Raw genomic sequence first — 24,425 nt, forward strand, 5'->3', positions numbered from 1 at the left:
TGGCTTGTCTAGAAATTGGCACAAACTCCGAAGCATGTGTGGAAATGCAGATGACCTGGGAGAGCCGAAACAGCCTCCTTGACAAAGAGCAAGATTTCAAGACTTACCAGAAAGCTGCAGTGACCAAGGCAGTGTGGCCTCAGCATGAGGATACAGCAGAACAGTGGGATGGAATAGAAAGTGCAGAAAAAATTCATCACCCAAAGGGCAGGGGGCTGGGGCCACAGCCACAGTGATTCAGTGATGGAAAAAAGAAAGGAAAGTGTTGTTTTTTTTTTTTAAAGAGACAGGGTCTCACCCGGTCGCCCAAGCTGGAGTGCAGCAGTGGTGGGATCTCGGCTCGGCTCAGCTCGGCTGACTGCAGCCTCCTGGGCTCAAGGAATCCTTCTGCCTCTGCTGGGACCACAGGCACACGCCACCATGCCTGGCTAATTTTTTTTTATTATTTTAGAGACGCGGTCTCGCTATGTTGCCCAGGCTGATGTTGAACCCCTAGGCTCAAGCAGTCCTCCTGCCGTGGCCTCCCAGAATACTGTGGCTGCAGGCGTGAGCCCCAGCACCCAGCCGGGAAAGTCTTTCCGGCAAAACTTGCATGGACAGCCGGACACCGGAACGGGAAAGGTGCGGCGCACACCATCTGCAAAATTTAATTCAGGTCGGATCAGACTGTTACGCTTTTTGAAGAAAACACAGAGTATGTTCATGAATTTGAGGGTGGCAGAGATTCCTTAAGATGTGGAAAACCCTCTTGATAAGAGGAAAAAATCAATTAGACTTCATTGAAGTGTAAAAACTTCTCTCAAAAGGCACAGTGAAGAAGATGAATAGGCAGGCCGCAGGTTTTGCCGCGTGTATCTCTCGACAAAAGCCTGTGTCAGTACCAAAGAGACAAAGGACCCAATTAAGAAGGGGGCAGAGGACGCCAGCCGACTTCACAAAAGGATCTACTGAAATAGCCAGTAAGCACATGGAAAGATGTGGAACGGCACGAGTCAGCAGTCAGGGCCGTGCTGATGAAGCCAGTGAGACAGGACTGGACGGGAATCGCCCGTCCCAGAAAACCGGGACGGGCTCTGGGGAGAGTGGGCACAGGCCCAGCGGCTGCACTCTCAGACACTGGGTTGGGAAATATTTGCAGTTTCTTGTAAAGTTAAGTATACACCTACTCCCTCACCCAGCTGTCCTGTTCCTCGCTGTGACCTCCTCTGTAGGTCAACATTGGACCAAAAACACTTTGATTGATAATTGCCGAAAACTGGAAACAACCAAATCTCTATTAACAGGAGAATTAATCAACAGACGATGGTAGCGTCCTGTCATGTAATACTATTCATAGGTGAAAGAAACACATTGAGGATCACCCTGCTTCATGGAGGACTCTCAGACATGCTTTGCTAAGCAAAAGAAGCCAGACACAGGGCAGGTGTGGTGGTTCACACCTGTAATCCCAGCACTTTGAGAGACCAAGGCAGGAGGATTGCTTGAGCCCAGGATTTCCAGGCTTTTTTTTTTTTAAGTAGAGACCCCCATCTCTACTTAAAAAAAAACGTTTGTGGTGGCGTCTGCCTGTCGTCGCAGCTACTTGGGAGGCTGAGGCAAGAGGATCACTGGAGCCTGGGAGGTCAAGGCTACAGTGAGCAGGGATTGTGCCCCTGCACTCCAGCTTGAGCAACAGGGAAACTGTCTGAGAAACAACAGAAAACCAAGAAGCCAAACCAGCAAACAAATACAGGCATAGTGTGGGGTTCATTTCCATAGAGCTTTAAGCTGTGCCCTAGAAATCAGAGCAGTGGGGAGCGCTCAGGGTGGAGAAGGTATAGATGAAGTGGCATTGAGGAACTTTCTGGAAGGAAGAGACACCCCTGCGTGGATAGGGCCCAGGTGTCAGGGTGTGCGCACTTGCCAGCACCGAGGACATCGTTTCACCCAATGGCACCTTAGTGCTTTAAAAAAATGAATGAGTTACTTCATTCCTTCAGCAAGGGCTTAGGTCAGATTGTAGCAGAATTGAGCCAGTTTACAGTTAAGGATTAGTAACCTGCTTTTTGTTCATTATGCAGCCACATAAACTCAGCTGGATTTTGAGAGTAAGTCATTTCGGACACATGTCACATGCTGGTATATATTTTATTTATTTGCTGCTTCCTTTGAAATCCTGGCATGTATTCATAGACAAAAATTTCACAAAACATTTTGCAATTTAGAAAAATGACTCTTGTGTACAGATCCCACATGGGCGTATTGAACAGTAAGAGCAACATCTCCATTTACAACATTTTGTCCTCACTGGGCACGTCAGGCAGGCTTCCAGAAGATGCCAGGTCATCTGTCCGGGCCCAGCTCACCAGGGACAGCCCCTCCAGCAACTGGATTTAAGCTGCCAGCCAGCACCGCCTCTGGCAGGTCCTGCCTTGTTTGAATGGAGCTGGGTGGGAGTGCCCCAGGCCTGGCGCTGCTGCTTTAGGTCACTTCATTGTCACCAACACAGTCTGCTCATGCCCAGAACCACACAAGGGAGCCTGGACAGAAACGCTCAGTCCCCCTCTGCATATCGGGGCTGTCCCTACCAGGGCATGCTGTGGCCCCTCCTCCCACAGCTCTGTCTGAGCTCTGCAGGGCCATGCACTAGTGGGGTCCGAGAGATGGGTAGAGGGTATGGCCCCTTGATGGGGGTCTGCACCCCAGACTGTGAGCACAGCCCCAGCCATTAAGCAAGAATGTTCCAGATCTTGGGGGTTGGCACAAAAGAAATGCATGAAGTCGGGAGACCCTGATGAGGGGCAGGGCTTGGGGTAACTGGGCCTGTGCACAGACCCTGGGGGTCTCCCTGGAAGACAGAAGAGGCCAGGCTGGGAAGGGGCTTCGTGGCACGCAGAATCATAAGGGAGGCCAGACGCTTGCAAGCTGTGCAGATGGCAACCCCAGGAGAGTCAGACACCAGCAGAGAACCACGGTTCCCCCTTCAGGTTGGCAGATTGAGCAGTTTGGGTCCACCTGGATAGCGAGGGTGAGGCTGAGCCAGGAGGCCTCTGGCAGCTTCTGCGGCAGCGGACCCTGCAGCCCTACTCCTAGGATCTGTCCTGTCCAGGCCCCAGCAAGTAGGACAGGAGGGAGGGAGGGAAGGAAGGAAGGAAATCCTGTCCAGGCACCAGCAAGCAGGACAGGAGGGAAGGAGGGAGGGAGGTGGGGGAAGGATAGAGGAGGAAAGGAAGGAAGGAAGGAAATCCTGTCCAGGCCCCAGCAAGCAGGACAGGAGGGAGGGAGGAGGGGAAGGAAGGAAGGAGGGAGGGGAAGGATGGGGAGGGAGGGAAGGAAGGAAGGAAGGAAATCAGTGATGCAAATGACCCATGCAAAGACTCTCCAAGAAACTCTGTACTCAGGGCCCAGAAGCGCAGGCTGCAGCGTCTGTTACAGATGAATTGTGAAAGATGCCAGGTAGGGCACCTCAGGGCTTGGAGGGCCTCATGGGAAGGGCTCAGGCCTGTCTGCCTTTACCAAGTACGTGTTCACTCTCAAGTGTTTGTAGAGGAGTGGCCAAGAGGGCCACGTGGCTCAGGTGTGGAAAGGAGCTAGACCAGGCGGAAGCCAAAGGGTCGGCCTCTACAGGCAGGAGAGAAGGATGGTCTAAGGGCAGGTGCAGGCCGGAATGTCCGGCAAGCATTTCTGGTACGGGATTGTCAGTTTGGTGATGTGGACTCTGGGAGGCAAGAGGACAGGGAACGACAGCAGTCAGAGCTGAGCTGCTGCCCACAGAGCAGGCTCCACTGCCCAGAGGCTAAGCAGCATCACCAAGCGGCGGGCAACTGGCAGGTCAGAAAGAAGCACCGCTCTGGCCTGGACAACAGAGTGAGACCCCATCTCTTCAGAAAAAGGAAGCAGCAGCACCAGAAGCTGCGCCCCTAGCCTCAACTGTCTGAGAGGCTGAGGCAGGAGGTTGCTTGAGGTCAGGAGGTGAAGGCTGCAGTGAGCTGTGATGGCACCACTCTCTCCAGCCTGGATAGCAGCGTGAAACCCTGTCCGCTTTTTTAAAAAAAGGAACGCTAAACTTCGATGTATTGATACTTTAATAATTTCCTGTATCATTTTGGAAATTTTTATTGATGAAACGTAGCGGCAAAGCGCTGTGAACTGCCTATGGTTGCTTATCTTACGTATTTTGCATGTGAATAAAATGCTGGTTGCATCTTAAATACCACAAGTATTTTACTTGAGGTCCTAAACTGGGACGAAGCTTCTTCCAGGGAGACCATACCGTCTTCAGTGTGCTGGGTGGCTTTTGTTAAACCCATGGATCGATTTGCCGCGTTGTCAGTTATCAGTTCAGTGAAATAAGTTGCTTTAAGAAAAATTCATGTGTTTGGAATGGTTCCATCCCTGAATTGTGCCTTGACGAACTCTTACCCAAAAACTGGCTCAGGTCTGAGCTTCTCCCTTTGTGCTCTGCCTTTAAACCAAAGGTCCATCTCTCACAGAAACACTTGCCTTTCAGAAGTCCCCACGAGAAGAAGAAGAAGAGGCGGTCCCGGTCGCGGACCAAGTCCAAGGCCAGGTCTCAGTCGGTGTCACCCAGCAAGCAGGCAGCTCCCCGGCCCGCGGCCCCCTCGGCCCACTCGGCCAGCGTCTCCCCTGTGGAGAGTCGGGGCTCCAGCCAGGAACGCTCCAGGTAACCCCTGTCCTCCAGCGGCTCTCTTTGGGGAAGGGCAAGGGGTGGCCGGCAGGACTCTCCCTCCCTCCCTGAGTCCCTGCCTGTGTCCTGGGGGGCACCAGCCACGAAGCCAATCACACTCCCTGTAGCAAGGAAGTCCCCCAGACGAGGCTTCTCACGATCCATGAGCGCTCAGAGGAGTAGGTCCTGTACTGGGGAGACCCTCCTGCAGAGCCCAGGAGTGGAGCAGTCCACTTCAGGCAGCCCGGGTGTCACACACGTGCCTGATGCTCACCAGGCATACTGGGCTCTGCAGTGACCAGTAGACCTGGAACTGTCAGCAGCTCCCCAGGCTGCCATGGCTGGAGCAGGTCCCCAGGCTGCAACGGCCGGGGCCAGATGACGCCAGCCTGTTGCTGGGCATCACACCTGGGCAGCAGCACAGATGTGGCATCCCAGTCCTGGGCTAGGTGATAATGACTTCAAGTCAGACACCCTCCACTGCCCAGGCACCCACACCCTGGAGGGACCAGAGGGCGGCATCTGGGAACAGCCGCTCCCTTTAAACTGATTGCTTCCGTAAATGTGAATCATGGGACGTGCGACTCTTCCATTCAGGTGGCAGAGGCCTCAGCTCATTTGAGATGGATCCGAATCTCTAAGAGGTGGCAACTTTAGAGCTAAAATGTCAATCGGGCCGGGCACTGTGGCTCACACCTGTGATCCCAGCACTTTGGGAGGCCAGGGTGGGAATTTGAGACCAGTCTGGACAACATGGCAGGACCTTGTCTCTACTAAAAATAGGTGGCATGCATCTGTAATCCCAGCTACTCAGGAGGCTAAGGCGAGAGGATTGCTTGAGCCCAGGAGGTGGAGGCTGCAGTGAGCCGTGACGGCGCCACTGCACGTCAGCCTGGGTGACAGAGAGAGACCCTGTCTCTGAAAATGTGATAATGGCCAAATGCACATCAGTGCGGGAGGCTGAGCATCGCTGGGGGGCAGGGGTGCTGGCTCCCCACACAGACGCCTCGTGCACAGGCCGAGGGCACCCACTCAAGGCCATGGTTCTGGGAGGGCTCCACTGTTCTGCTGCATCTTTCCTTTCTTTGTTTCTTTTTTCCTTTGTGTTTAAGGTAATTTTATATGAAAAATTTTTTTTAGTTAGATTGCAGTTTGTACACATTTCAGATGCGTGTAACAGCATGTTTATGAAGCCTGTTTTTATTGAAGGATATGCTCACGCCTATAATCCCAGCACTTTGGGAGGCCGAGGTGGGTGGATCACCTGAGGTCAGGAGCTGGAGACCAGCCTGGCCAATATGGTGAAACCCTGTCTCTACTAAAAATACAAAAATTAGCCGGGCGTGGTGGCGCACTCCTGCAATCCCAGCTACTCGGGAGGCTGAGGCAGGAAAATCACTTGAATCCTGGAGGCAGAGGTGCAGTGAGCTGAGAACCTGCCATTGCCCTCCAGCCTGGGCGACAGAGTGAAACTCTTGTCTGGGGGGGCAAAAAAAAGGATACTGGAAGCAGATGCAGTGGGCTCTTCTCAGTCCTCGAGCTGGGGTTTGGAGGTGGAGATGCTGTTCGCTGGCCTTGGCTCAGCGTCTTCACACGGTGGTAAGCTCTGCTCTCTCTCTCTCTCTCTCTCTCTGCATCAGGGGAGTCTCTCAGGAAAAAGAAGCCCAGATCTCTTCAGCAATCGTTTCTTCCGTGCAGAGCAAAATCACTCAGGTCAGTGGGCGTGCCCCTCCCGCTCCCAGCCTTTCATCAAGGGGCCTCACGGATTTTCTTTTGCTAATTTTCATTCCCTGTCCCTCCCGTCATTGACACCAGCACGGGACAGGGATCTCAGGCAAAATGCCGCAGGCCCTGGGTGAGGCCGAGGGCAAAGCCGTGTGGCCCGCACCATACACAGCCAGGCTCCTCCGCCACCCCCACTGTGCTAGAAGCACTGTCTTTGGTCTTGACCACCAGCTCGTTGATGAATTTCTTCACCGCATGGATTGTCTGGCCAGGTCTTCACAGGTTCTCCTCTGTGTCTCGCCCTGCACAGGATCTCATGGCCAAAGTCAGAGCGATGCTTGCAGCTTCCAAAAACCTGCAAACCAGCGCCTCCTGAGACGGGGCCAGCGGAGGCAGAGCTGGGAGGCTGCGTGGGCTTCTGGGCAGGCTCACGCAGACGCTGGCCACACCATCCACCTGGCCGCCTCCGTGGACCCTCGGTGGCTTTTGTAAATTAATTTTTGATGACATTTTCAGTTTTAAGATTTCTGACCAGCAGTCTCTTACCTGTATATTTGTAAATATATCATGTTTCTGTGAAAATGTATTATGAAATAAAATGGGAGGAAACACCTTTTCTAGCTAGACCCTGGCGTGGTTTCTTCCTTCTCTCCTTGGTTGGCTTCTGGGTCTGTTTGACTGTTTGTCATCTATTATACGTGTGGTCATGGAGGTGTGGCGGGGACAGATGGGCAGCGCTGGGCCTCCCTGTCCTGGGCCCCCAGCCCTCTGACAGCAGCCGCTGGACTCCCTTCCCCATCCCATGCCTCCTGCGATCACCGCACGCCCCTTCCCAGGCCGTCAGCTCCCCGTGGGCGTGTGTCCCTGCCGGCACCCATGCTGCAGCTGCTGGACAGGCCCTCCCTGCACGGTGGCACACAGCAGGGGAGCAGCCCGGCCCCGCGCCGAGCACCGCGTCCCCACACGGAGCACCGCGTCCTCGCGCCAAGCACCGCGTGTTGCCTTAAGCGCTGGCTGCTTGCTCCTGGTGCCTTTCCTGACGTGCGGATGCCCGGGACTCCACTGCAGCCTTTGGCCGCCCCAGTGGAAACATAATTTGTGTGTAGCTGAGGGTCCGGCCACCTGGAGTTGGGGCTCATAAGGTCCTTACACCAGAAATGAGGATTTGCTGCTTGTCTGCTGCAGTCAGGTCACAGTGATAGTTTGGTCCCCACGGGAAGGAAACTCCCTGGCGTTCACTTAAACCCCTGCTGTGCCGAGGTCGTTCCATTTTCAGTTCTGCCAATTTACCAAAACCCAGAAAGGGAATTACACTTTTTCCTCCTTATGGTACTTGGGGTCCAGACACTGCCTGCCACAAAGGCCAGTGTGGGTGAGGTGAGGCAGGGCAAACTGGAGCAGGTGGGTGCGTGGGGCCAGGCACACACATAGGCACAGGCCCCACAGCTGCCCACAACGACTCGGAAATGCCACAGGCCCTGGACGAGGCAGAGAGCAAAGCCGTGTGGCCTGCACCCTGCACAGCCAGGCTCCTCTGCCACCCCCACCCCCACGGTCCCATATACCTGGTTCCTCTCACAAGCGGTGGCTGACTTTATGTAGCACTCTAGGCGTCTCCTGATGTGTTGGTTTCTGAGATGACGTCCCGCGGGGCCCCCTGCCCCCGCCCACGGCTTGCAGTAGCCGTCCATCCCACAGACGCTCATCGGCCCCCTGCACCTGGACACGAAGCCGTCTCTGGGAAGACGCTGGCTTCCTCCCGCCGCAGCGCACTGCGGTTCAGTTCCGGCTCCCCAGTGGCTGCTCGGGGTCGCAGGTGGCCTTTGCTGCCGGGGCAGAGCCGTGGTGACCGTCCTCAGGCAGATGTTACCCACATCCTCCTGGTGCAGCGTCTGCAAACATTTCTATCTTTGCTAAATCAGAAAGATGGAAAGGGCTTGATTTTACTTGCATTTCTTTAGTGATGAGTCAAATGGCACAGTTTCTCTTCTGTTTAAAAATGCGTTTATGTTGCTTTATGAACTCAACCGCATCCATGCCTGTGTGTTGCCATGGACTTCTTTTTCAGTCATAACCACTCTCTACATATTAAGGGACTTAGCCTTCTGGTATTATTTATTTTGTAAATGTTTGCCCCAATTTGTCATTGCTGTTTTGACTTTTTTTTTAAGGTTTTTTTTACATGGAAAAATTTTTGTATGTAGTGGTTTTTTTTGTTTTGTTTTGTTTTTTTACCAAAAGCCTCCAGCACCTGGTATTCCCAGTTGGTCTCCCATCCAAGTACTAACCAGGCCCAACCCTGCTTAGCTTCCTCGATCAGACGCAACCAGCATGTTCAGGCTGTTTGTGTTTGCCGTGGTTCCTGGGCGCTGCTCCTGAGATGGGCCCTCTGTGCAGAGGTAACCTTGCTTTGCCTCGGGTTTGCACCTCCAAGTTTTACACACATCCTCCTTGTTTCACTGGGTCATTTTCCACTGTAAAGCGTCGGGGATCATGAGCCAGACATCGGCGTCTTGATGCAGGGAGATCGTTACGTGGGACCAGACGTCAGCAGGACCGTGGTTTTACCCATGCACTGTCAAGGCGACGTTTATGCCGGCAGCAGCCAGGATCGTCGGCGAGGGCAACACAGGCTTGGCCAGCGTCTGGAACGTCGGGGAATCCTGAGGGGCCTGCCACGTCCTGATAACGGTGATGTTTTTGTTTGGTGCGTTGGTGCTGGAAGGGTTGAGGCACTTCCCTGATAGATGGGAGCAGGCATCAGTGCCTGGAGCAAGGAAGACCACCCACCCGGCCTCCAACCACTCCAGTCTCCAGAGCGGCCATTCATGATGGCCAGTGTGCCCCGGAAATGGGTGTCCCCCGGAAATGAGTGCAATGGTGTCACATTCGTGATGGCCAGTGTGCCCCGGAAATGAGTGTCCCCCGGAAATGAGTGCAATGGTGTCACATTCGTGATGGCCAGTGTCCCCTGGAAATGAGTGTCCCCCGGAAATGAGTGTGCCCCGGAAATGAGTGTGCCCCGGAAACAAGTGCAGTGGTGTCACACTCTGCATAGACCCCCCGGTAAACTCAGCAGCACACGTGCACTCTAAATACCGGAGCCAGGCGTGCTGCACGCAGTTGAGGTTCCAGCTACTTGAGAGGCGGAGGCAGGAGGATCACTTCAGCCCAGCAGGTCGAGACTAGTGAGCTGCGATCACGCCACTGTACTGCCACTTGGGTGACAGGGAGACCCCATCTGTTTTTTGTTTTTTGTTTTTTGAGTTGGAGTCTCCCTCTGTCACCCAGGCTGGAGTGCAGTAGCAGAATCTCAGGTCACTACAACCTCTGCCTCCTGGGTTCAGGAGGTTTTCCTGCCTCAGTCCCCTGAGTACCTGAGACTACAGGCATGCACCACCACGCCCAGCTGACCCCATCTTTAAAAACAAAATACTGGGTCAGGCACAAGTGATTCAGTCCCAGCACCTTGGGAGGCCAAGGCAGGAGGATCACGTGAGGCCAGGAGTTCAAGACCAGCCTGGGCAACAGAGCAAGACTCCGTATCTACAAAAAACACAAAAATTAGCCAGACGTGGTGACGCCTGTAGTCCCACGTACTCAGGAGGCTGAGGTGGGAAGATAGCGTCAGCCTGGGAGGTCGAGGCTGCAGTGAGCCATGAATGAGCCACTGCACTCCAGCCTGGACAACAAAGTGAGACCCTGTCTCAAAAAAAAAAAAAAAAAAACAAAAAACCTGTAAAATTAGACTTTGCATAGTGTATACAAGACACATTACTGTGTGTATGACACAGTAGTAATTCCGTACCATGGGCCAGGCACACAGTGGCTCATGCCTATAATCCCAGCACTTTGGGAGGCCAAGGCAGGAGGATCACTTGAAGCCAGGAGTTCAAGACCAACCTGCAACATGGTGAAATTCTGTCTCTATTAAAATTATAATTAGCCGGGCGTGATGGCGGGCACCTGTAGTCCCAGCTACTCAGAAGGCTGAGGCAGGAGAATTGCTTGAACCCGGGAGGCAGAGGTTGCAGTGAGCCAAGATCACGCCATTGCACTCCAGCCTGGGCGACAGAGTGAAACTCCAGTCTCAAAAACAAAAAAAGTCTTATCACGGCTAAGGACTATCATGTTAAACCTCAAATGTCCTACTTTATGGGTGATTAAAGAGATTTCCGGCCGGGCGCAGTGGCTCACGCCTGTAATCCCAGCACTTTGGGAGGCCGAGGCGGGCGGATCACAAGGTCAGGAGATCGAGACCATCCTGGCTAACACGGTGAAACCCCGTCTCTACTAAAAATGCAAAAAAAATTAGCCCGGCGAGGCGGCGGGCGCCTGTAGTCCCAGCTACTCGGGAGGCTGAGGCAGGAGAATGGCGTGAACCCGGGAGGCGGAGCTTGCAGTGAGCCGAGATCGCGCCATTGCACTCCAGCCTGGGCGACTAAGCGAGACTCTGTCTCAAAAAAAAAAAAAAAGAGATTTCCAAGGGTGACTTTGGCTGGACCCCTCACCCGTATGAGATGCAACCCCACCCTCCCCAGGCCTAACTCTCCTGCCGTTGGACATCTAGACAGCTTCCTGCCTTACCATCGGCAAGGATGCTGCTGTGAAATTAGAGTTTTTCCCCTTTAAAAAGAGTCCTTCTGGGGCCGGGCGCAGTGGCTCGCCTGGAACTCCAGCACTTTGGAAGGCCAAGGTGGGCAGATCACTTGAGGCCAGGAGTTCGAGACCAGCCTGGGCAACAGTGAAACCCTGTCTCTACCAAAAAATAGAAAAATTAGCTGGGCATGGTGGTGCACGCCTGTAATCCCAGCTATTCAGGAGGCTGAGGCAGGAGAATCGCTTGAAACAGGAGGCAGAGGTTGCAGTGAGCTGAGATGGCACCACTGCACTCCACCCTGGGCAACAGAGCAAGACTCCGTCTCAACAACAACAATAAAAATATTCTTTCCTTCTTTAGGACAGATTTACAGTAGTTTTACTGTATCACTTCTAAGGTTCTTAAACTGTTAATAAAATTGTTCTCCAAAGAATGTCTCCTTCACCTGTGTTTAGTAAGGCTGGCTTTTGTCAGAAGTCATTTGCTTTGATGTCCTGGTGTGCAGCTTGGATCCCTGCCCCGTGTGTCCCTGGGTGTGACCCGTGTCTGGATCATTCAGCTCTCTGAGCCCTAATGCAAGCTGAGAGGGCTGGGTTGCTCTGCCAGATTCCGGGAGCCAGACAGGCACTGGGGGTTGTGAGCAAGAGCGGGGCGAGGCCGGGAAAGGGCTTGGGAACGAGGAGCTGAGGAGGCCGGGCAGGCCTTTGAGGAGCAGGCATCGCTAGGAATGCTGAGAACTTCCACCTCACGGCCAACATTTGGGGTTTTATTTGTCCGAATACGTGATTCATTCACGTGGCTACATAGGAATTTCTTGTGAATCTTTCCAAGTTTCTTTGTATAAATACAAGCAAATATGCAAATATATTCTCCCCCTCCAGCCCCAATACACATCTTTATACACAGAAAGTGTGTATCATTTCTATTCTGTGCCAGCATCATCTTGCTTTTGCGGTTACTGTATGTCTCGGAGTCATTTCCTTATCCGAACATAAAGAGCTTCCCTATTTTTTAAATAATAAACTCTTTTTTCTTTTCTTTTCTTTTTTTTTTTTTTTTTTTTGAGATGGAGTCTCGGTCGGTCGCGGTGGCTCAAGCCTGTAATCCGCACTTTGGGAGGCCGAGACGGGCGGATCACGAGGTCAGGAGATCGAGACCATCTTGGCTAACACGGTGAAACCCCGTCTCTACTAAAAAATACAGAAAACTAGCCGGGCGCGGTGGCGGGCGCCTGTAGTCCCAACTACTCGGGAGGCTGAGGCAGGAGAATGGTGTGAACCCGGGAGGCGGAGCTTGCAGTGAGCTGAGATCTGGCCACTGCACTCCAGCCTGGGCGGCAGAGCGAGACTCCGTCTCAAAAAAAAAAAAAAAAAAAAAAAGAGATGGAGTCTCACTCTGTCGCCCAGGCTGGAGTGCAGTGGTGCGATCTCGGCTCACTGCAATCTCTGCCTCCTGGGTTCAAGCGATTCTCTTGCCTTAGACTCCTGAGTAGCTGGGACTACAGGCATGCATCACCACGCCCAGCTAATTTTTATATTTTTGTTCAGACGGGGTTTCACCATGTTGGCCAGGCTGGTCTCGAATTCCGGACCTCAAGTGATCTGCCCGCCTTGGCCACCCAAAGAATAATAAACTTTTTTTTTTTTTTTTTGAGATAGTGTCTCACTCTGTTGCCCAGGCTGGAGTGCACTGGCGGGATCTCAGCTCACTGCAAGCTCCACCTCCTGGGTTCACGCCATTCTCCTACCTCAGCCTCCCCAGCAGCTGGGACTACAGGCGCACACCGCCACACCTGGCTAATTTTTGTATTTTTAGTAGAGACGGCATTTCACCAGGTTAGCCAGGATGGTCTCGATCTCCTGACCTCGTGATCCGTCCGCCTCAGCCTCCCAAAGTGCTGGGATTACAGGCGTGAGCCACCGCTCCTGGCAACACCTTACATTAGGATGGTACATTTGTTATAATCAATGAACCAATATTGATACATTATTATTATTGAAAGTCCATACTTCAGATTCCCTTTGTTTCCCTAATGTCCTTCTTTTGTCCCAGGATCCCATCCGGCTTCCAACCTTGTATCGAGTCCTGTCTCCCTGGACGCCTCTGGGCTGGGGAAGTTCTTCATTCTTTTCATAGCTGTATAATATTCCATTTTATAAATGGCGCATTGCTGATTAACCAGTCCTCTTCTGGAGCACATTTGGGTTGTCTCTGATCCTGCTGCTACAAATAACACTACTCTAAAAGCCTTGTACCTAAGTCATTTCTCATATCTGCACAAACATCTTTAGCATAAGCAAACGTTCAGCAAAAGCCAGATGGTAAACATCTTAGTATTTGCAGAGCATCCAGTTTCTGTTATTCAACTCTGATGTTGCATAAAAGCAGCCAGAGACTATATGTAAATGAGCAGGTGTGGCTGAGTTCCAATAAAATTTTATGTGTGAACCCTGAGATCTGAATTTCATAGAATTTTTACATATCACAAAATATTCTTTTTCACAAATTTTTTTAAATAAATTTGTTTCAAAATTTAAAATGTATAACCTGGCCAGGTGCAGTGGCTCACTCCTGTAATCCCAGCACTTTGGGAGGCTGAGGCAGGTGGATTACCTGAGGTCAGAAGTTCGGGACCAGCATGACCAACATGGTGAAACTCCATCTCTACTAAAAATATAAAAATTAACTAAGCATGGTGGCGCGTGCCTGTAATCCCAGGTACTCGGGAGGCTGAGGCAGGAGAATCGTTTCAACCCAGGAGGCAGAGCTTGCAGTGAGCAGAGATCACACCACTGCACTCCAGCCTGGGTGATACAGCAAGACTCCGTCTCAAAAAAATAAATAAATAAAAGCATTTGTACCCAGAATAGCCAAAACACTCATGAAAAAGAACAAAGTTGGAAGACTCACAATTCAGAGTTGGAAAACTTACTGGACGGCGCAGGGACCCGGACCATGCAGAGCTAACTGATGGGGCAGAACTGAAAGCCGAGACAATTCAGGGGACAAAAAAGTGCTCATTTCAATAAGCGCTGCTGGGAAAGGCATGTGTCCACGTGCAAAGAACGAAGCTGGATCCTTCCCTCACACCATGTGCAAATGTGAACTCAAACTGGCTCAGAGGCCAACAGGTAAGAGTGGAAACTGCGGACCAGCGTAAGAAGCTAAACCTTTGCGACTGTGGTGGCCGTGGTGTCTTCAACAGGACCACAGAAGCACGACCAACGAGAGAAAAAATGACAGACTGGACTTCATCAAAACGTACAACTTTTGTGCGTCAAAGGACACCATCAAGTGAAAAGCTCACAGAATGGAAGGAAAACTGCAAATCGCGTGTCTGGTAAGGGATTTGTATCCAGCATATGTAAGGAACTCTTACAATTCAATAATAAAAAGAAAATAACCCAATTAAAAAATGGTCAAAAGATCTGAATAGACATTCCTCCACATAACAGATACAGATGCTAGTCAGCACAGGAAAAGAGGCTCAACACCATTAGCCGTCAGGGAAGGGCAACGCAAATCGCAGTGAGGCGCCACCACACACCGGTTAGGACAGCTGGATCAAGAAGACAGCACAGGTGCTGGCAAGAGTAGGGGGTGTTGGAGAAATTGGAACGCTCATACACTGCAGGTGGGATGTAAAATGGTACAGCACTTTGGAAAACAGTCCGGCTCTTCCTCAAAAGGCTGAACATGCAACCTGGCAATCCCACTGCTCGGCATCCACCTAAGATCCCATTTATGTGAAATGTCCAGAATAGGTACATCCACAAGCAGTAGTGGTTGCCTCGGGCTGGGGGGATTGGGGAGAAATAAGGAGTGACCGCTGATGGCTGTAAGGTTCTTTTTGAAGTGCTAAAAATATTCTAAAGCAGGCTGGTGATGGTTGCACAAATCTGTGAATACACTGAAAAACTTTTTTTTTTTTTTTTTGAGACGGAGTCTCGCTCTGTCGCCCAGGCTGGAGTGCAGTGGCGCAATCTCGGCTCACTGCAAGCTCCGCCTCCCGGGTTCACGCCATTCTCCGGCCTCAGCCTCCCGAGTAGCTGGGACTACAGGCGCCCGCCACTGCGCCCGGCTAATTTTTTTCTATTTTTAGTAGAGACGGGGTTTCACCGTGGTCTCGATCTCCTGACCTTGTGATCCGCCCGCCTCGGCCTTCCAAAGTGCTGGGATTACAGGCGTGAGCCACCGCGCCCGGCCTTTTTTTTTTTTTTTTTTTTTTTTTGAGACAGAGTTTCTTGCTCTTGATGCGCAGGCTGGAGTGCAATGGCACGATCTCAGCTCACTGCAACCTCCACCTCCCAGGTTCGAGCAATTCTCCTGCCTCAGCCTCCTGGGGACTACAGGCACACACCACCACATCCCACTAATTTTTGCATTTTTTGGTAGAGATGAGGGTTTCACTGTGTTGACCAGGCTGGTCTCGAACTCCTGGTCTCAAGTGATCCACTCACCTCGGCCTCCCAAAGTGATGGGATTACAGGCGTGAGCCACCAAACGGCCTAAATAAACTTTTTCGCCGGGCGCGGTGGCTCACGCCTGTAATCCCAGCACTTTGGGAGGCCGAGGCGGGCGGATCACGAGGTCAGGAGATCGAGACCACGGTGAAACCCCGTCTCTACTAAAAATACAAAAAATTAGCCGGGCGAGGTGGCGGCGCCTGTAGTCCCAGCTACTCGGGAGGCTGAGGCCGGAGAATGGCGTAAACCCAGGAGGCGGAGCTTGCAGTGAGCCCAGAACGCGCCACTGCACTCCAGCCTGGGCGACGGAGCGAGACTCCGTCTCAAAAAAAAAAAAAAATTAAATTAAAAAATAAAAAAAATAAACTTTTTCTTTTTTCTTTTTTTGAGATGGAGTCTCACTCTGTTGCCCAGGCTGGAGTACAGTGGTGCAGTTTTGGCTCCCAGGTTCCAGCAATTCTGGCGCCTCAGCCTCGGGACAGAGAAGCTGGGATTACAGGCGCGTGCCCCACGCCCAGCTAATTTTTTTTTTTTTTTTTTTTTTTGTACTTTTAATAGAGATGGGGTTTCACCATATTAACCAAGCTGGTCTCGAACTCCTGACCTGAAGTAATCCGCCCACCTCGGCTTCCCAAAGTGCTGGGATTACAGGCAAGCACCACCGCGCCCGGACCTAAATAAACTTTTTTTATTTATTTTTTTTTTTTTGAGACGGAGTCTCGCTCTGTCGCCCAGGCTGGAGTGAGTGGCGCGATCTCGGCTCACTGCAAGCTCCGCCTCCCGGGTTCACGCCATTCTCCTGCCTCAGCCTCCCGAGTAGCTGGGACTACAGGCGCCGCCACCTCGCCCGGCTAGTTTTTTGTATTTTTTAGTAGAGACGGGGTTTCACCGTGTTCCCCAGGATGGTCTCGATCTCCTGACCTCGTGATCCGCCCGTCTCGGCCTCCCAAAGTGCTGGGATTACAGGCTTGAGCCACCGCGCTCGGCCGGATAAACTTTTTAAAGAGACTTTTGTGGCTGGGCACGGTGGCTCATGCCTGTAATCCCAGCACTTCGGGAGGCCGAGGTGGATGGATCGCCTGAGGTCAGGAGTTCAAGACCAGCCTGGCCAATATGGTGAAACCGCGACTCTACTTAAAATACAAAAAATTAGCTGGGCATGATGGTGCGCGCCTGTAATCCCAGCTACACGGGAGGCTGAGGCAGGAGAATCACTTGAACCCGGGAGGTGGAGGTTGCAGTGAGCCGAGATCGCGCCACCGCACTCCAGCCTGGGTGAGAGTGAAACCCTGTCTCAAAAAAAAAAAAAAAAAAAAAGGGAGACATTTGTATTAGATCTTTGAACTGTTGGCGTCTTGGAAACGTTACTCAACCCAGACAGACGACAGAACCCTCTCCAGGGCAAAGCGCGCCCCGCTGGGACCCGGAACAGAAGGAGCGGAAGGCGCTGCGGGCGGAGTGTGGGGCGGGCAGGGACGCCCCGCCCGGGCCTCTTCAGCCTCAGTTTCCTCAGCTGCAGGGAGCGGCCGGAGAACCAGGCGCCCCCCGGTTGCTGGCGCCCCCCGCGCTCTCTCGCCGCTGCTCCGTTTTGACTGGAGACTAAACGCTGCGTTCGGCTCCTTTCCGGTGAGCAGCAGACGCCAACTCTCCGCCCCAACCACGGGAATCACGCCAGGCAGCGGGCGGTTCCCCCAGGGCAGGGGGCGCTGGGCCCCGGCCGCTCCAGAGGGTCCCAGAGCCGGGGTGGCGCATGGACGGCCGGGGTGGCGCGTGGACGACCCTCCCAGCGCCGGTGCAGCACGAGGCCCAGGCTGCCTCCGCCTTTCTTCAACTCCTTTCGCAATCCACAGTGCAGGGAACTGGGCTTCCACTGAGCGCGATACGGCCACTCATCCCCCGGCTGAAAGCGGCCAGCACCCTGGTGCACCTCGTGGGCCAGGTCCGCCCCCAGGAAGGTGTTCCCACAAGAAGGTGCACAGGGGCGGGGTCCTGGAGGGCAGCCGTTCTACCCACTCCATAAACATGAGGGTCCGGGATTGCACAGCTGCTGCGCCGGGCTGGGTTCCAGCCCCGGACTGAGAGCCCGAGCCACGGGTGCTGGAATGCGGCTTTTCACCATGTGAAAAGTTGCTTTAATTACAAGTTCATTAGCTATTCAGCGGGGGCAGCTTAGGGAAACATGAAAGTCAAATGTTGAAAAAGAATTTGAGAAAGCACTGCCGACGATTTTTCGTTGGTTCAGATCTCAAATTCTGCAGAGCTGAGCCACCTCTGTCTTCCCCTTGGACAGATTCTGCCGTGGGTTGCTAGACTACCATGGAAACAAGGCCAGCTGATGCCTCTACTAACCTGGAAATAACCCAGGTTTCTTTCTGAGTACAGCAGGTCCTGCCAGCTCTTGAAAAATTGTGCAGCTGGGTGCGGTGGCTCACGCCTGTAATCCCAACACTTTGGGAGGCCAAGGCAGGCGAAATCACCTGAGGTCAGGAGTTTGAGACCAACCTGGCCAACATAGTGAAACCCCGCCTCTACTAAAAATACAAAAATTAGCTGGGCATAGTGGTGGGCGGCTGTAATCCCAGCTACTTGGGAGGCTGAGGCAGGAGAATCACTTGAACCCGTGGGCGGAGGTTGTGGTGAGCCAAGACTGCACCCCTGCACTCCAGCCTTGGCAAAGAGTGAGATTGCATCTCAAAAAAAAAAAAAAATTGTGCAAAAGCAGAAACAAGCTTGCAGTAGCCAGTGTCCCTTTTGGCCACCACCACCCAGGACCCACCAGCTTCTGGAGGGTGGCAGCTCTGCTTTCTTCGGAGTTTGGCCCCAGCTCCCAGGAAGCAGAGAGCCTGGCACCTCACAGGGGCTCAGCATACACGCAGAGGAAGTGCCCTCTGGATGCCAGCCCTGCACCACCCGACCTCCATTCAGCTGACAGATGGGTCCCGAGCATGTCCTTTCCCCAAGCAGTATCCTGGGAAGACAGGGACGCAAAAGAGGGCTCAGCCTCAGGCCTCCATGTGCTTCAGAGAGCTCTCAGAATGTGCTTTGGGGAGAGTAGGGTGGGGAGGCTGAAAGTAGAGTCAAGTCCACAGCAAGGGGGCCTGCGCGAGAGTGCACAGAGCCGCGGGAGGCCCCAGAGGGACTGAGGAGGCTGCGTCCTGGGCTCCACGGTTGGGAAGAGGGAGAGCAAGAGAGAGGGACAAGGCGACTCCCAGGATGAGCAAGGGGAGAGGCTGGCGTGGTGCATGTGGCGATGGACGAGGGTTGGAGATGTCAGTGTGAACTCATGCAGCTGAACACAGCTACAGGTAAGGTTGCATAGGAAAATATTTGTGTATGTGTATGTGCAGGGCTTCGTACACACACGTTTCTTTCACTGACCAATGAGGCCCAAGCAGCAATGAACAAACCTAGTGCCCAGGTCTTGATTTCATGAAAGTTGTCAGAATCACTTCTGTTTTAAAAAACAAAATAAAACAAAACGCCCTGACAAACAGGCCTGAGGAAGGCCCTGAAGAGAAAGGCTCTCACACATCAATGCCTGAAAACAAAATGATCAGAAAAGACTGCAAAAATGGACTCATACGGACTCATGAAAAAACAAAAAGAGGCCAGGCGCGGTGGCTCAAGCCTGTAATCCCAGCACTTTGGGAGGCCGAGACGGGCGGATCACGAGGTCAGGAGATCGAGACCATCCTGGCTGACACAGTGAAACCCCGTCTCTACTAAAAAATACAAAAAAACTAGCCGGGCGAGGTGGCGGGCGCCTGTAGTCCCAGCTACTCGGGAGGCTGAGGCAGGAGAATGGCGTGAACCCGGGAGGCGGAGCTTGCAGTGAGCCAAGATCATGCCACTGCACTCCAGCCTGGGTGACAGAGCGAGACTCTGTCTCAAAAAAAAAAAAAAAAAAATGAAAAAATAAAAATGCAAAAAAACACAACATTGCACAAAGGCCATTGAAACCTACACAAAAGCTACCGTGAAAACCTCTACCCAGCAACTGCCTGTCTAACCTTGAACTGGCATTGCCTTTGTTATTGATCTTTGTAGCCAAAGATAAATTTTTGATTTTTTTTTGAGATGGATTTTTGCTCTTGTCTTCCAGGCTGGAGTGCAATGGTGCAATCTTGGCTCATCGAAACCCCCACCTCCCAGGTTCAAGCGATTCTCTTGCCTCTGCCTCCCAAGTAGCTGGGATTACAGGCACCTGCACCACCACACCTAGTGAATTTTGTATTTTTTAGTAGAGACGGGTTTCTCCATGTTGGTCAGGCTGGTCTCAAACTCCCGACCTCTGGTGATCCGCCTGCCTCGACCTTCCAAAGTGCTGGGATTACAGGTGTGAGCCACTGTGCCCAGTCAGCCAAATAGAATGATCTCAAAACAATTATGTCATCTTCCTCATTCATTCTGTAAAGGCTTCATCTTCTTTCACCCCTAGCCCTCACCCCCAGTAATGCACATAGTTCACTATGGCACACGTATTCCCACTGCAATTCCCCATTCCCAAATGAATACCATTTTCTTGCCGGGCACAGTGGCTCACGCCTGTAATCCCAGCACTCTGGGAGGCCAAGGTGGGTGGATCACCTGAGGTCGGGAGTTCAAGACCAGCCTGACCAACATGGAGAAACCCATCTTTACTAAAAATACGAAACTAGCTGGGCATGGTGGTGCATGCCTGTAATGCCAGCTACTCGGGAAGCTGAGGCAGGAGGATCTCTTGAACCCAGGAGGCAGAGGTTGCAGTGAGCTGAGATCACGGCACTGCACTCCAGCCTGGGCAACAAGAATGAAACTCCATCTCAAAAATATATATATATATACACACATATATACACATATATATATACACACACACACACACACACACACACATATATATATAATTTTCTTTTAAAGAGCCTCTCCCTGATACTTCAGTTGAGATAAATGGTGTCAGAAGTGGGACCTGAAAAGCAGTCACTGTTGGAAGGAAACCGTGGCTCTTAGAACCGGCGATTCCCACCTGAGCTGCTAACTCCTGCCTCTTGCCTTTTCTGCCCTGCTGAATCTTCTCTCAGGCCAGGCCTCCCTCTTTTTAGGTAGAAGCTCTCCACTTTATTCAGGATTTGGTTTGGTTATAAGGTTGCCTTAATAAAAGCCCTTACATTCCTCCTAGGATCAAAACAGAAAAACAAGTGTCTTTCTTGACAGAACTCAGATTCCGTCTGGAGGTGTGTCTTTCTGGTAAATTCACTGTTGATCACTGCTCCTAGCTGAATGTTTCATTGGATCTACATGCCTGGGTCAAAATTTTTTTGCAAATCCTGATTATAGTTTGGTCACATGCACGATTTGGCCATTTTCCCTTTTTTGTTTCTAAAAATCTTCCAAGAACAAAAATAAACATTCTAAATGGTGGACACAGGGTGGCTAATTAAAAACCACTGGGTTTCACATTGAATTCATAATTGGAAAAAATACATACTAGGAGATACAAAGAAAAAACTTTTTTAAAGCTGCTAGGCCAGTCACCACCATCTAAAAACACTGGTCGAACTCCTAACATTCTCTGACAGGATTTACAGAATTTTCTTTGCTCTAAAGATATTAATAAGAAACAGAATGGGATTCTTAAATATTAAGACATGCCAAGTTTTCTGGGACTCCAGCCACCTACATATTATAGCCTATTCTCATGAACATTTTTTTAACTGGTGGACAAATTACATCAAGAAAAATTAAGAGCTCACATTATCATTATTCAAACAGTCTTTTCAAAAAAGAAAAAGCCTTCAACTATAGAGCTAATGTGGAGAGCCTTCTAAGTTCTCTATTTTTTTTTTCTGCTTACTTTGAATCTGCTAACTTTTCTAATGGGTTTGAGATAAAACTCACAGCTTTAGCATTCCAGTCAATATTTTTTGTAATTATTATAAGAAAGAGGAGTGGATGTGGTAGCTCACACTTGTAAACCCAGCACTTTGGGAGGCTGAGGCAGGAAGATTGCTTGAACCTTGGAGTTTGAGACCAGCCTGGGCAACATAGTGAGACTCCATCTCTACAAAAAATAAACAAAAAATTAGCCAGGTGCGGTGGTGCAGAGCTACTTGGGAGGCTGAGGTGGGAGGATCACTTGAGCCCAAGAGGTGGAGGTTGCAGTGAGCCGAGATTGCAGCACTGCATTCTAGCCTGAGCAACAACAGATTGAGACCCTGTCTCGAAAAAAATGAATAAAAATAAATAAAGGTTACATCCATGTAACCTTTTTAAAAAAACTTTTTTTTTTTTTTTTGGTAAGACAAGGCTTGGCTCTATTGCCCAGGCTGGAATGTGGTGGAGTTTAGGACATTCACAAGGTGGCATCTGCACAACTTTTGTTTTTTTTTTTTTTTTTTTTGAGATGGAGTCTCGCTGTCGCCCAGGCTGGAGTGCAGAGGCGCGATCTCAGCTCACTGCAAGCTCCGCCTCCCGGGTTTACGCCATTCTCCTGCCTCAGCCTCCCGAGTAGCTGAGACTACAGGTGCCGCTACCATGCCTGGCTAGTTTTTTGTATTTTTTAGTAGAGACGGGGTTTCACCGTGTTAGCCAGGATGGTCTCGATCTCCTGACCTCGTGATCTGCCCGTCTCGGCCTCCCAAAGTGCTGGGATTACAGGCTTGAGCCACCGCGCCCGGCCCGCACAACTTTGTAAATGTCCTAAATGCATGGAAGTGCACACCCTGAAATGGTGGGTTTTTTTTTTTTTTTTTTTGAGATGGAATCTCGCTCTGTTGCCCCAGCTGGAGTGGAGTGGCACCATCTCTGCTCACTGCAACCTCTGCCTCCTGGGTTCAAGCGATTCTCCTGCCTCAGCCTCCCGAGTAGCTGGGATTACAGGCGCCACCACACCCGGCTAATTTTTGTATTTTTTGGTAGAGACCGGGTTTTGCCATGTTGCCCAGGCTGGTCTCAAACTCCTGACCTCAGGTGATCCGCCCCCCTCGGCCTCCCAAAGTGCTGGGATTACAGGCATGAGCCCCCACACTTGGCCAAAAAATAATTTTTTAATATTTATAATTTTATTATTTTAAAAATATGGAAGGCTTCACGAATTTGCATGTCATCCTTGCACAAGGGCCCTGCTAACTCCTCTGTGTCACTCCAATTTTAGTGTCTGTGCTGCCGCAGCCAGTGCTGTGTAACTATCTCTGTCTTGCTTTCAAAGTCTTTTGATTATCACTTCAGTGAAACAAACGACTATTATTTCACAGTGACCTATGATCACCTTTCGTTCAATTGTTTTAAACCTTTTGACATCTTTAGCAGCTTCTCCAAGAACAAAATTCTTGGAGAAGCCTGGCCAACATGGTGAAACCCCATCTCTACTAAAAATACAAAAATTAGCCAGGCGTGGTGGCACACGCCTGTAATCCCGGCTATTCAGGAGACTGAGGCAGGAGAATCACTTTAACCCAGGAGGCGGAGGTTGCAGTGAACCGAGATCGCGCCACTGTACTCCAGCCTGGGCGACAGAGTGAGACTCCGTCTCAAAAATAAATAAATAATGTTTCAAAATTGTATAAAACTTAAAATCTAATATCATTAGTCATAATTTTAGCTGTTATAGTAAATCTTCTTTAAAGTTATATTTATGTAAATATATTAATGTGAATATCCTACAGATTATGTACAGCTTATCAGTCTGATGGCCCACGTGAACCGTAGAGATCCGTCATTCCACACTCTTCATTTACAGCGATCTGCAGTGTTGAGAGGCTCCAGCCATCACACTCACTCATAGGCAAGTCCCTTAAAACCTGATTTCCTGCCGGGTGTGGCAGCTCACGCCTGTCATCCCAGCACTTTGGGAGGCCAAGGTGGGCGGATCACCTGACATTAGGAGTTCGAGACCAGCCTGGCCAACATGGTGAAACCCTGTCTCTACTAAAAATACCAAAATTAGCCAGGTGTGGTGGTGGGCACCTGTAATCCCAGCTACTCAGGAGGCTGAGGCAGGAGAATCGCTTGAACCCGGGAGAGGGAGATTGTAGTCAGCTGAGATTGCGCCGCTGCCCTCCAGCCTGGGCAACAGAGCAAGACTCCATCTGAAAAAAAAAAAAAAAAAAAAAAAAAACCTGATTTCCTGCAGCAAAAATGAAATGACTCAAGAAATTACCACTGGCAGAGAACAAAGAGGGTGGAGAAGTGGATGTTTCACACAAGTCACACAAGGCCAGGCTCAACGTAGAAACATGGAAAAATACAGTATCTGAGGCCAAACTAACCAGGAGCAAGTCCTAGCAACAGCATTCACTAGATACAGAACTATGGGCACGGCGCGTTTGTTATTGTTCTATGATAAAAAACCTCAGTGAGGTCAGGCACAGCGGCTCGCGACTGTAATTCCACTGCTTAGGACGGCCAAGCTGGGAGGATGGCTCAAAGCTAAGAATTCAAGACCAGCCTGGGAAACATAGCAAGAGCCCAACTCTAAAAATAAAATTTAATTTAAAATTAAACAAAACAAAACAAAACTTGGCCAGGCATGATGGCTCACACCTGTTATCCTAGCACTTTGTGAGGCTGAGGTAGGTGGATAGCTTGAGACCAGGAGTTTGAGACCAGCCTGGACAACGTGGCAAAACCCCATCACCATAAAATTAAAAAAAAAAAAAAAAAAAAGAGCAGGATGTGGTGGTGTGCGCCTGTAGTCCCAGCTCCTTGGGAGGTTGAGGTGGGAGGATTCCCTGGGTGACAGAGCAAGACCCCATCTCAAAAAGAAAAAAAAAAAACTTAAACGCGTCGTTGGGTAAAACTTTCAGTGTTAACGGAAGGAAGACACGCCACGCTGGAAATGAGGTTTTCCAGGCGCTCCACTCATCCTGGCGCGGGGCTCAGGCTTGGCTCTGCCACAGTCCACACCATCTCCTCAACACAGAACGACGACAGGCCCCGGCCCGAAGCCTGCACATCTCTCAGCCAGAGCTCCTTTCACAGGCACAGGTGG

General features: G+C 51.1%; 1 protein-coding gene and 1 non-coding gene across 5 annotated transcripts in view; one reads left to right on the plus strand and one right to left on the minus strand.

The window, feature by feature from the left end:
- The window catches only part of SFSWAP (splicing factor SWAP), a 93,467-nt gene extending 86,452 nt beyond the window's left edge, over positions 1 to 7,015 (plus strand). For all 4 annotated transcript variants that reach the window (XM_077955849.1, XM_001105117.5, XM_015109713.3 and 1 more), the window contains 3 exons: positions 4,490 to 4,663; positions 6,307 to 6,379; positions 6,702 to 7,015. In XM_077955849.1, the coding sequence (XP_077811975.1) occupies positions 4,490 to 4,663; positions 6,307 to 6,379; positions 6,702 to 6,767 (313 nt within the window). In that variant the 3' untranslated portion in view covers positions 6,768 to 7,015. The remainder of the gene's footprint in view (positions 1 to 4,489; positions 4,664 to 6,306; positions 6,380 to 6,701) is intronic.
- Positions 7,016 to 22,507: 15,492 nt separating this feature from the next.
- Positions 22,508 to 22,613, minus strand: LOC114671147 (U6 spliceosomal RNA). Its single transcript, XR_003721043.2, has one exon. It is a non-coding gene; the product is annotated as a U6 spliceosomal RNA (small nuclear RNA).
- Between the last annotated feature and the right edge of the window lie 1,812 nt (positions 22,614 to 24,425).

Source organism: Macaca mulatta, chromosome 11 (assembly GCF_049350105.2).
Source record: "Macaca mulatta isolate MMU2019108-1 chromosome 11, T2T-MMU8v2.0, whole genome shotgun sequence".
Lineage (NCBI taxonomy): Eukaryota > Metazoa > Chordata > Mammalia > Primates > Cercopithecidae > Macaca > Macaca mulatta.